The following is a 12586-nucleotide window of genomic DNA, read 5'->3' on the forward strand; positions in this document are numbered from 1 at the left end:
TTTCCCCTTAAACCACTCAAGTGTAGCTTTAGCAGTGTGATTGGGGTCATTGTCCTGCTGGAAGGTGAACCTCCGTCCTAGCCTCAAATCACACACAGAGTGGTACAAGTTTTGCTCAAGAATATCCCTGTATTTAGCACCATCCATCTTTCCCTTAACTCTGACCAGTTTCCCAGTCCTGACTGCTGGAAAACATCCCCACAGCATGATGCTGCCACCACCATGTTTTACTGTGGGGATGGTGTTCTTTGGGTGATGTGATGTGTTGGGTTTGCGCCAGACATAGTGTTTTCTTTGATGGCCAAAAAGTTCAATTTTAGTCTCATCAGACCAGAGCACCTTCCTTCATACATTTTGGGAGTCTCCCACATGCCTTTTCGCAAATTTAAAATGTGCCATTTTGTTTTTTTTCTGAAAGTAATGGCTTTCTTCTGGCCACTCTGCCATAAAGCCCAGCTTTATGGAGAGTACGGCTTATTGTTATCCTATGTACAGATACTCCAGTCTCTGCTATGGAACTCTGCAGCTCCTCCAGGGTTACCTTAGGCCTCTGTGCTGCCTCTCTGATTAATGCCCTCCTTGACCAGTCCATGAGTTTTGGTTTGCGGCCGTCTCTTGGCAGGTTTTCTGTTGTGCCATGTTCTTTCCATTTAGTTATGATAGATTTGATGGTGCTCCTAGGGATCATCAAAGATTTGGATATTTTTTTTATAACCTAGCCTTGACTTGTACTTCTCAACAACATTGTCCCTTACTTGTTTGGAGAGTTCCTTGGTCTTCATGGCAGTTTTTGGTTAGTGGTGCCTCTTGCTTAGGTGTTGCAGCCTCTGGGGCCTTTTAAAAAGGTGTGTATATGTAATGACAGATCATGTGATACTTAGATTGCACACAGGTGGACATCATTTCACTAATTATGTGACTTCTGAAGGTAATTGGTTGCACCAGAGCTTTTTATGGGCTTCATAACAAAGGGGGGGGGGGGGTGAATACACGCACATGGCAATTATCATTTTTTCATTTCTGAAAAATAGTTTTATGTATATATTTTTGTAATTTTACTTCACCAACTTAGACTATTGTGTTCTAATCCATCACATATAATTCAGATTAAAAAAAAAAATTGAACTAAAGGCTGTAATGTAACAAAATAGGTAAAAAGCCAAGGGGGTAAATACTTTTGCAAAGCACTGTATATTATCCCTTCTCTTTCTGTATGTGGATGATGGCACTGTAATTATTTGATTTTTTTTCCTAATCGATATACAGCTGTCACATGACCCAGCTCTTTCCCAGCCTGTCTGTAGGGAAACGATGACAAGAGGAGCTTCTAGTCCTCTGCTGCTGGTCACATGTTCAAAATAAAAAACTTTGGGATACAGAGTAAAAATAAATATCAATAAACCATTTTAAATACAAATACATTATTCAAATATATATTTTAAATCAAATCTTTATTAATTAGAGGGAGGTGTAGCACCCATCTGTCAAAACCCGATGACCCCCTCCATTGTGTTTAGCTGGTTAGTGGACACGGAGGAGGTGGGAGGGAGTGGGCTGTCATTTACCAGAGTGTATATGCTCACATATATGACTCTATATTCACATGGGCTGCTCAGATGTGATAGGGAGGAACTGCTCAGCATAGAAACTCACTGAAAACTGAGTATGTGAACTAGCTGCCAAAACTGCTTTTGCAAAATCCCCAACTGCAATGGGGACAAGAACAGAAGTGGGAGATAGAGAACAGCAGCATTAACCAGGTTTTTTGCAGAATACAAAAACAAATTCCATAGTTTCTGAGTGAATATGAACAGCATGTAATACACCATTTATTGATGGTTTTTAATGATGTGGGTTTAACCGCTTCAGCCCCGGAAGATTTTACCCCCTTCCTGACCAGAGAACTTTTTGCGATTCGGCACTGCTTTGCTTTAACTGACAATTGTGCGGTCGTGCGACGTTGCACCCAAACAAAATTGACGTCCTTTTTTTTCCCCACAAATAGAGCTTTTTTTTGGTGGTATTTGATCACCCCTGTGATTTTTATTTTTTGCGCTATAAACAAAAAATATATATGAAACGAAAAAAAGCAATATTTTTTACTTTTTTGCTATAATAATTATCCCCCAAAAATATATAAAAAAAATATTTTTTTTCTCAGTTTAGGCCGATATGTATTCTTCTACATATTTTTGGTAAAAAAAATCGCAATAAGCGTATATTGATTGGTTTGCGCAAAAGCTATAGCGTCTACAAAATAGGGGAGTTTTATGGCATTTTTATTATTTTTTTTTATTTACTAGTAATGGCGGCGATCTGTGATTTTTATCGGGACTGCGACATGGCGGATACGTCGGACAATTTTGACACATTTTTGGGACCATTGGCATTTATACAGCAATCAGTGCTATAAAAATGCATTGATTACTGTAAAAATGTCACTGGCAGTGAAGAGGTTAACACTAGGGGGCGATCAAGAGGTTAATTGTGTTCCCTAGTGTGTGTTCTAACTGAAGCAGGGAGGGGACTGTGTAGGAGAAATGACAGATCGCTGTTCATACTCTGTATGAACAGATGATCAGTCACTTCTCCCCTCAGAGAACCGGAAACTGTGTTTACACACAGAACCTGGTTCTCCTTGTGCCCCGATCGATCGCGGGAGCTCGGCGGTGATCGCGACCGCCGGGCACTCGCATAGGCTCCATGGGCGAGCAGGGGGCACCCGCTCCAATGGAGGCGCGCACGCCCCTAGTGGCCACAGGGTGAAGCGACGTTACAGAACGTTGTTTCGCCCAGCCGTGCCATTCTGCCGCAGTAAATCTGCGGCAGCTGGTCGACAATTGGTTAATGACACATTAACTGTGTAGGCCTCTATGGTATTTGTATGGTATTACCTTTACTACCTTCCCTTGTTATACTGATTACATTGTACAGTGCCACAAAGAGTAGTTAAGTTAACCCCCCACCCCTGTGCCCTTGCTTTTCAGTCGTTTCCTATAATTATGCACTAAATTACTGTGTGTTCATTCTGTACTATACTTAAGTATATTTAATTTTATGTAAACCTGACACAAACACAGGCATATAATATACATACATAATATATGTTCTATAATACATAATTAGAGGGACTGTGTGAAGTGAAAACCACATATCAAAAACATCAATAGCTTTAGAGTATGTTACTATTGTATATGCAAATCTTTGCTTTACCTGTAAATTTTAAACATCTTGCCTCCAGATACTCCGTATTTGTCCTTCAATGTGATTGACAACCTCTGTAACATACTGGAAGGCTTAGGAATTTGAAGGGGTGGAACCAAGCTGGACTTTCAAAGAAATATTTTTGCCTCGCTACAGGCAGACAGAAAAAAAAAACGAATCCATCCCCCCCATATTTCTATTTATTTTTTCCAAGAGGATGATCTAACCACAGGGGTAGGCAACCTTTTGAGCACAGTGTGCCGAAAAATGTTTTCAAAGAAACTGAGCGTGCTGATTTTATAACAAAAAATGTCAACTTCACACACAATCACGAAAAGGATTTTTTATAAAGTAAATGCTGCAAACTACTTTAGTAGTGAGAAATTAACATCCTGCACTCTCACGCCTCAGATCGGCCCTAATTCATGCACCTTCACACCTCAGACCACTGTACCCCCTGCACATCTGTCGCCCCACTGCTCTACCCCCTGCTTATCTGGCCCACCACTGAACCCCCCTGCTTATCTGGCCCACCACTGAACCCCCCTGCTTATCTGGCCCACCACTGAACCCCCCTGCTTATCTGGCCCACCGCTGAACCCCCCTGCTCATCTGGCCCACCGCTGAACCCCCCTGCTCATCTGGCCCACCGCTGAACCCCCCTGCTCATCTGGCCCACCGCTGAACCCCCCTGCTCATCTGGCCCACCGCTGAAGCCCCCCCCCCTGTTCATCTGGCCCACCGCTGAAGCCCCCCCCCCCTGTTCATCTGGCCCACCGCTGAAGCCCCCCCCCCTGTTCATCTGGCCCACCGCTGAAGCCCCCCCCCCTGTTCATCTGGCCCACCGCTGAAGCCCCCCCCTGTTCATCTGGCCCACCGCTGAAGCCCCCCCCCTGTTCATCTGGCCCACCGCTGAACCCGCCCCTGCTCATTTGGACCACCGCTGAACCCCCCCCCCTGCTCATCTGGCCCACCTCTGTGCCCCCCTGCTCATCTGGCCCACCTCTGTGCCCCCCTGCTCATCTGGCCCACCTCTGTGCCCCCCTGCTCATCTGGCCCACCTCTGTGCCCCCCTGCTCATCTTTCCCACCTCTGTGCCCTCCTGCTTATCTGCCCCACCTCTGTGCCCTCCTGCTTATCTGCCCCACCTCTGTGCCCTCCTGCTCATCTGTCCCACCTCTGTGCCCTCCTGCTCATCTGTCCCACCTCTGTGCCCTTCTGCTCATCTGTCCCACCTCTGTGCCCTTCTGCTCATCTGTCCCACCTCTGTGCCCTTCTGCTCATCTGTCCCACCTCTGTGCCCTTCTGCTCATCTGTCCCACCTCTGTGCCCTTCTGCTCATCTGTCCCACCTCTGTGCCCTTCTGCTCATCTGTCCCACCTCTGTGCCCTTCTGCTCATCTGTCCCACCTCTGTGCCCTTCTGCTCATCTGTCCCACCTCTGTGCCCTTCTGCTCATCTGTCCCACCTCTGTGCCCTTCTGCTCATCTGTCCCACCTCTGTGCCCTTCTGCTCATCTGTCCCACCTCTGTGCCCTTCTGCTCATCTGTCCCACCTCTGTGCCCTTCTGCTCATCTGTCCCACCTCTGTGCCCTTCTGCTCATCTGTCCCACCTCTGTGCCATTCTGCTCATCTGTCCCACCTCTGTGCCCTCCTGCTCATCTGTGCCCTCCTTGCTTCACAACAAGTCGTGGGCATGTTCTGTAAATTAAATGCCATTCTGCTCATCTGTCCCACCTCTGTGCCATTCTGCTCATCTGTCCCACCTCTGTGCCATTCTGCTCATCTGTCTCACCTCTGTGCCATTCTGCTCATCTGTCCCACCTCTGTGCCATTCTGCTCATCTGTCCCACCTCTGTGCCATTCTGCTCATCTGTGCCCTCCTTGCTTCACAACAAGTCGTGGGCATGTTCTGTAAATTAAATGATGCAAATCCTCAAACAATCCATGTTAATTCCAGGTTGTGAGGCAACAAAACACGAAAAATGTCAAGGGGGGTGAATACTTTTGGAAGGCACTTTACATGATGTATGTGATGTCACATACAAGTATCTGGAATGGATGCACAATAATGAGCTCAGGTCAGGGGCATTTTCTGAAAGCAGTTGGTCTGTGTGCAGGATCATAAGTTGGGCCCCCCACATCTGAGAAAAAATGCGGCGCTCTGCACCACAGGAAAAGTTGGGTGTGATTTTCATTGTGCTGAATACTGGCTGTGGCTTAAAGGGACACAGAGTGCAGGGGGTCAGTAGTAAGTGACACAAAGGTTCAGGAATCATTTCAACAAAGTTCCCAGAAGCTCAACAGTAATTCCATAAACTGTCACCCGATTTGTAGTTTTCTCAATCACAGTGAAATCCCTTCTTTCTGAGATTGGTAGTGGCAACCAAGCGAGTCATCTTCCTCCAGATGGTGGACGGGGCTTGCAGGACTGTGTTTGGCTTTAGCAGTGGCCAATGACAGTCCTCCTCCTGGAAGCAGGGACCGCCCATCACAAAAGCTGACGATCACAGCTACAGCAAAGTTAGAGAACCAAACAATGTTTCCCATCTTTTACATTGTGTGGGTGCACAGTGCCTCCCCCTCAGTGCAGGTGCCGCGTGGGGAATTTTGAAATTGGAATGCATTAGTGTCTCACTGACACTTCCTGCGCTGCTCAGCTGATGGGGAAGGAGTTGAGTACTGGCAAAAGAGGCTTTGCATCACTAGTGACGGGGGTTGCCTACCCCTTATCTAACACATGGTAAATTTTACTTTAATCCGTGGCTCTGAAGCCTTCCTTCATGCTAAATTTGGTGGAGGACCAATAACACAAAGCCACTCTTCTTGTCAATGCCGTCCTTTCTGACATTATCATATACAATGCACCAGCAATCACCACCATTTTTATCATTTATTTACATATACAATGTGTTTTGTATTATTTGCTCAGTTTATATTCTGCAGGTATGCAGCAGACTTATTTTCATGTCTTTGTAACTGTAAAAAATGTTAAGACATGGGTAATGCCTATATACTCTCTAATTGCTGTAAAGCCATTTCTTCTTAATATGATGTCTTCAAACATTTGAGTTCTAACAGTGCCATGTAATTGTCACATGCAGAGTCAACGCATACTTCAGGAGTTGGCACCTGTTTATATGCTGCTCAAGAACAGTTGAAAGGATCACACTATGATTTTAAGGTACAGTAATTCTTCTAATGTTGCTCTACGCAAAGAGTAATAAATACATTGTATGTGTATATTCTTTCTGAAGGTGTCAACATGTAACAACAAATTTCATCAGTTTTACTATTCATTTTTACTTGTATATATTTCCAGTGGGTTGTGCTGCTCTCATTTTAAACCATAACGTTGTGTCTTGCAGTCTGATATGTACAGTGTGGGCGTTATATTGCTGGAACTCTTCCACCCATTCTGGACTGAGATGGAGAGAAATGACATTTTAACATCTCTGAGCAAAGGCATTATTCCAAAATCCTTTGAAATTCACTGGCCATTGCAAAGCAAATACATTAAGCTACTGACCAGTGCAGAATGTGGACTGCGACCATCTGCTGATCAAATGCTGAAATGTGAACTCTTTCATGAAAAGGAAAATGTAAGTATTAATGTAAGGGTAATGTTTGCTGTAATGGCAGTCCCCTTTGTCCTTTTTTTCCACTGTTAAAGTGATTGTAAAGGATTTTTAAATAGCAAACAATTTATAACTTGCCTGCTTTGTGCAAAATTGCATAGAGTGGCCCCGAAACACCTTTTTTCGGGTACCCCGTCTGCATTCCTGGCTCCTCCTTTTCTTGGTGTGCCACCATAGGAAGCCGCTTGCTATAATGACTTGATCCTGAGCTGCGTGCCTGTGTCTATAGAGACAGAGGCTTGGTCAAGCCCCCTGCTCCCTCGTCACAGGATTGAGGGGAAATTTTCCAAAATGTACACAGAGGGTTGTAGAAACCTGACAGAGGCTCTTTAAAGGAAAATTACTTGGTTTATGGTCAGTTTAATTTTAATTTAATTTAAAGATTGCAACAATTTTTTTCTTGAAGTAGAGATTTGTACTGTCCTGGCGTTTTTGGGCCTCAAGAAATGAGACTGAGGCTGTCAGTACATCAGGATTGGTCGATTTTCGTATATGCAGTTGTGCTCATAAGTTTACATACCCTGGCAGAATTTATGATTTCTTGGCTATTTTTCAGAGAATATGAATAACACAAAAACTTTTCTTTTACTCATGGTTAGACCCCATACACACTATTAGATTTTCTGCAGATTTTTGTCTTCAGATTTACCAAAACCAAATAATATGAGGTCAAACCTTAAGAGTTTCAATTTGTATGCAATCAGGCAGGCCCTTGCACCACATGGTTTTGGTAAATCTGAAGACAAAAATCTGCAGAAAATCTAATAGTGTGTATGGGGTCTTAGTGTTTGGCTGAAGCCATTTATTATCAATCAACTGTGTTTACACTTTTTAAATCCATAATGGCAACAGAAACTACCCAAATGACCCTGATCAAAAGTTTACATACCCTGGTGATTTTGGCTTGATAACATGCACACAAGTTGACACAAAGGGGTTTGAATGGCTATTAAAGGTACGCATCCTCACCTGTGATCTGTTTGCTTGTAATTAGTGTGTGTGTGTGTGTGTGTGTGTGTGTATATAAAAGGTCAATGAAATTTCTGGACTCCTGACAGACCCCTTGCATCTTTCATCCAGTGCTGCACTGACGCTTCTGGATTCTGAGTCATGGGAAAAGCAAAAGATTTGTCAAAAGATCTGTGGAAAAAGGTAGTTGAACTGTATAAAACAGGTAGGGGATATAAAAAGATACCCAAGGAATTGAGAATGCCAATCAGCAGTGTTTAAACTCTAATCAAGAAGTGGAAAATGAGGGGTTCTGTTGAAACCAAACCACATTTAGGTAGACCAACTAAAATTTCAGCCACAACTGCCAGGAAAATTGTTCGGGATGCAAAGAAAAACCCACAAATAACTTTAGGTGAAATGCAGGACTCTGGAAACATGTGGTGTGGCTGTTTCAAGATGCACAATAAGGAGGCACCTGAAGAAAGATGGGCTGCATGGTCGAGTCGCCAGAAGAAAGCCATTACTACACAAATGCCACAAAATATCCCACTTACAATACGCCAAACAGCACAGAGACAAGTCTCAAACCTTCTGGCACAAAGTCATTTGCAGTAATGAGCCCAAAATTGAGCTTTTTGGCCACAACTATAAACTCTACATTTGGAGAGGAATCAACAAGGCCTATGATGAAAGGTACACCATTCCCACTGTGAAACACAGAGGTGGATCGCTGATGTTTTGGAGATGTGTGAGCTACAAAGGCACAGGAAATTTGGTCAAAGATGATGGCAAGATGAATGCAGTATGTTATCAAAAAATAGTGGGGGAACATTTTGCATTCATCAGCCAGGAAGCTGCGCATGGGACGCACTTGGACATTCCAACATGACAATGATCCAAAACACAAGGCCAAGTCGACCTGTCATTGGCTACAGCAGAATAAAGTGAAGGTTCTGGAGTGGCCATCTCAGTCTCCTGTCCTCAATATCATTGAGCCACTCTGGGAGAGAGCTCAAACGTGCAGTTCATGCAAGATAGCCCAAGAATTTACAGGAACTGGAGGCTTTTTGCCAAGAGGAATGGGCAGCTTTATAAATACCACAAAAGACTTCCAGCTGTCATTTGATGTTAAGGGGTAAATACACGGTATTAAGAACAGGGGTATGTAAACTTTTGATCAGGGTCATTTGAGTAGTTTCTGTTGCCATTATGATTTAAAAAGAGTAAACACAGTTGATTGATAATAAATGGCTTTAGCCAAACACAAACCATGAGTGAAAAAAGTTTTTGTGTTTAGCATTCTTATTCTACAGACTAAATAATAAGTTTAGCCTAAATTTCTGAAGAAAGATTATTTATTCACCAAATTTTATTTAATTTTTATTTATGTTTATTTAGCAAAAAATAAAAAACCCAGTAATGATTAAATACCACTAAAAAGTTCTATTTGTGTGAATTTTTTTTTTTTTTTTTTTATAAATTTCACATGGCTGCAGTGTTGCATGACCACGCAAATGCTATATAAGGTGCGACGGCACTGAAAATTGGCCTGGGAGAAGGGGGTGAAAGTACCTGGTGTTGAAGCGGTTAAGAAATTAGGATTTTTGCTTTGCCTGTAAAATCCTTTTTTTGGAGTTTTTTACATGACCCAGAGATGCCTCCCCTATTACTTGCTACAAAACTGGGCTTGGCTAGTCCATTCACCTAAAGATGGCAACATAACCAAATAGTTGTGAATATTAACTCCCTCCGTGTCCTATGTTGTACTGCAAGGAAAAGGATTTTACACGTTAACCAAATTCTTTTTTTTCCCCCTCTGATGGTTCATTTGAGTCTAGTAAAAGGCTTCTTTAAGAACAGCTGAAAAGCAATTGTGCTAATTATGTAGAAAGAATAATTCAGCTCCACTTGCTGGCTGGATAAAACACTACATTATTTTAAAATGCAATGCATTTTTTTTTTCTCACTCCTGACCAATAAAAAAAATGAAATATGCACCTATAAGCTACTATATATTCCTTAAACGCACACTCCACTAGGCCAATAGCTATGTCTTGAACATATTTGCAGTGTAGTCCTGCTGTCACACCTATCAAGTGTTACAATCTGGATCTATTTGAAAATCTATATTCAGGCACTTTTCACTTTATCCCCACTTTGCAAGTTTATGTGCTGTGTTTCAACTAGCTGTTGTGGAGAAAGCAAAAGATTTCACTTACTGGTTAGAGTTCCACAACAGGCTAGTGATCTCAACCAAACCAGTTACAAAGTCTTGAGAGAGAGAAGGGTATTGCCACAAAAGTTAGCTAGAGGTATTAAATCACCGAGTACCATCATCCTACATTGATATGTTGAATGGGGAATGGGAGGAAAACAGCAAGGGCTACTCCAAACGAGCCCTGCCTTCCCATAAAATAATTATTGGACTATAGCGGTACCCAATTAAGACATGGAACATAAATAAAATTTCAATTTATTAAGTTACAAAGTAATAAAATATATACAGTGTACAACAAAACAACTTGGGAGTTGTTGCAACAAGAAACCTACATTAAAGTAACAGTGAATACAGCCCACGTGTATGATTGAAGGCATATTGATGTATTAAAGGACGTTTGACCTCAACAGTTTTGCGGCCTACGCTGCTTCTTCAGGAGGCGTCCAAATATATCATCTAAGAAGATAAATAATCACAATTATATTTAAGGACAACAGAGTATAGTGGTACATTGTAATACAGCATAGTATTGGAGTGATTACATGTTATATGAACACACTCACCAACAACTGCCCCAACAGGCGATCTGGGCGTCTCACTATTGCCGCTCCCTGCCTGTTGGGGCAGTTGTTGATGAGTGTGTTCATATAACATGTAATCACTCCAATACTATGCTGTATTACAATGTACCACTATACTCTGTTGTCCTTAAATATAATTGTGATTATTTATCTTCTTAGATGTTATATTTGGACGCCTCCTGAAGAAGCAGCGTAGGCCGCAAAACTGTTGAGGTCAAACGTCCTTTAATACATCAATGTGCCTTCAATCATACACGTGAGCTGTATTCACTGTTACTTTAATGTATGTTTCTTGTTGCAACAACTCCCAAGTTGTTTTGTTGTACACTGTATATATTTTATTACTTTGTAACTTAATAAATTGAAATTTTATTTATTCCATGTCTTAATTGGGTACCGCTATAGTCCAATAATTCCTTTATGGGAAGGTAGGGCTCGTTTGGAGTAGCCCTTGCTGTTTTCCTCCCATTCCCCCTTCGACATAACAAAGTCTTATAACCCTCCCTATCTGCTTCCTGTTGTGTGGAGTCCGAAAAATTTAATAATTCCAAATCAGAAGAAGACCTAAGCAATGACAGCCTCCATATTTTTCTCTGGAAATGTTTATTTACTTTTAAAGGATAGCCGTACAGTTGCTATAAAGTGTTTGTAGGATTTTTACTGGCCCTACACCCCTTTGGCTGTGAACCCCATAGCAGCTTCTTGAGCTACAGCCATAGTCTAGATAGTTTTTAAAGCTGACCTTTCATAAGTGAAATTTGTAAGCTTTCATTGGTAACTGACTAATGCTAATCCTGTGGCTTCAGTACGTGATTCAGTGACCTTTTTGTAAAGTCAGAACTTCTGATCCTTATAGTTATTCCGGGTCATTGACTCAAAAACGAAATCAGATTGACAGCCAGGCAATTGGCATAATGCATATTTGCTTAATTTTTTCTCCTCTGGTTACTAGGTGATCCAGGATCTCCAGCAAAAAGTTATCGATTTAGAGAAAGAAAACGAGAGACTAAAAAAGAGCTTGGAGCTGTTAGAAGAACAAATGTCAAGCAGAACGGGAATAGAATCCCCAGTATAAATGCCTCTTCACCTCATGCCAACTTGTCCCCTACCTTTTAGTACATAAACTTGTACGTTGTAAAATAAAATAACTTTATATATGCATGACTCTTTTTGTGGAGTTTTTACCTGTGAAATGATAAACTTGGAAAGCTGTATTAATAGTTCAGTTTATTGTAAACAAATTTTTATAAAGTTACTGTAGATTATGAAATCTGAGCATAATTTTGGCATTCAATTTCTACTGTTCTGCACAAACTGTGCTGTCATGAGGGACCATTCACCATTGGATTGTGATACCGTTCGTTACTGCAACATGAGTGCTGTGGTGCTTTGTCGTGCTATTAATTGTGAATTGCACCCCAGTGTACTATGCATCAACGGCCAATGCAAATCTACAACAGAGCATCATAGCACATTCAGTGTACTGTATTGTAAAGTTTTCCCAAAAAGGGGATCAAGTGCATTTTTCGATCCATTGCTTTGACAGCCCAGTCCTAATGAATTCTTAACTGTACACAAATTAATGCACAGCAATACACATGTTAACACAATGCAATAGACTGCTACAGTGAATGAACCCTTTCCTCCAACTTACCCACCTGAAGTGACAGTCCAAATGCAAAGTATTCAGCCTCAGGTGGCAGTTTCAGTTCCATTTTTCTGAAATTGTTATTTATAGATTAATGGTGCTGGTAAAAACTTTAAGGCGTTTGTTACCTAACCATTCCTCTTCCTGATATGTGGCTGCTGTAACATGTACTTGTATGAAGTCTCCTGTTCTTTGTGTTGCTTCCTTTGTGTGAAATCCCTGGTGTTCCTGTCAGTCCCTCTGCTTTCCTACTGAAAACAGACCACACTAAGCAGAAGAGCTCACCATGGTCAGTTCTCTAGCTGTGCCGGGAATCTAGCCTGCTCTCCTCAAATGATCACACTTGT

General features: G+C 42.1%; 1 protein-coding gene across 1 annotated transcript in view; it reads left to right on the top strand.

The window, feature by feature from the left end:
• Window positions 1-11748, top strand: part of EIF2AK1 (eukaryotic translation initiation factor 2 alpha kinase 1) — a 91912-nt gene extending 80164 nt beyond the window's left edge. Inside the window, exons 13-15 of the mRNA XM_073591013.1 lie at window positions 6308-6387; window positions 6572-6805; window positions 11544-11748. Coding sequence (XP_073447114.1) covers window positions 6308-6387; window positions 6572-6805; window positions 11544-11666 — 437 coding nt within the window. The 3' untranslated portion in view covers window positions 11667-11748. The remainder of the gene's footprint in view (window positions 1-6307; window positions 6388-6571; window positions 6806-11543) is intronic.
• The last annotated feature ends 838 nt before the right edge of the window (window positions 11749-12586 follow it).

This window comes from Aquarana catesbeiana, linkage group LG06 (assembly GCF_042186555.1).
Source record: "Aquarana catesbeiana isolate 2022-GZ linkage group LG06, ASM4218655v1, whole genome shotgun sequence".
Lineage (NCBI taxonomy): Eukaryota > Metazoa > Chordata > Amphibia > Anura > Ranidae > Aquarana > Aquarana catesbeiana.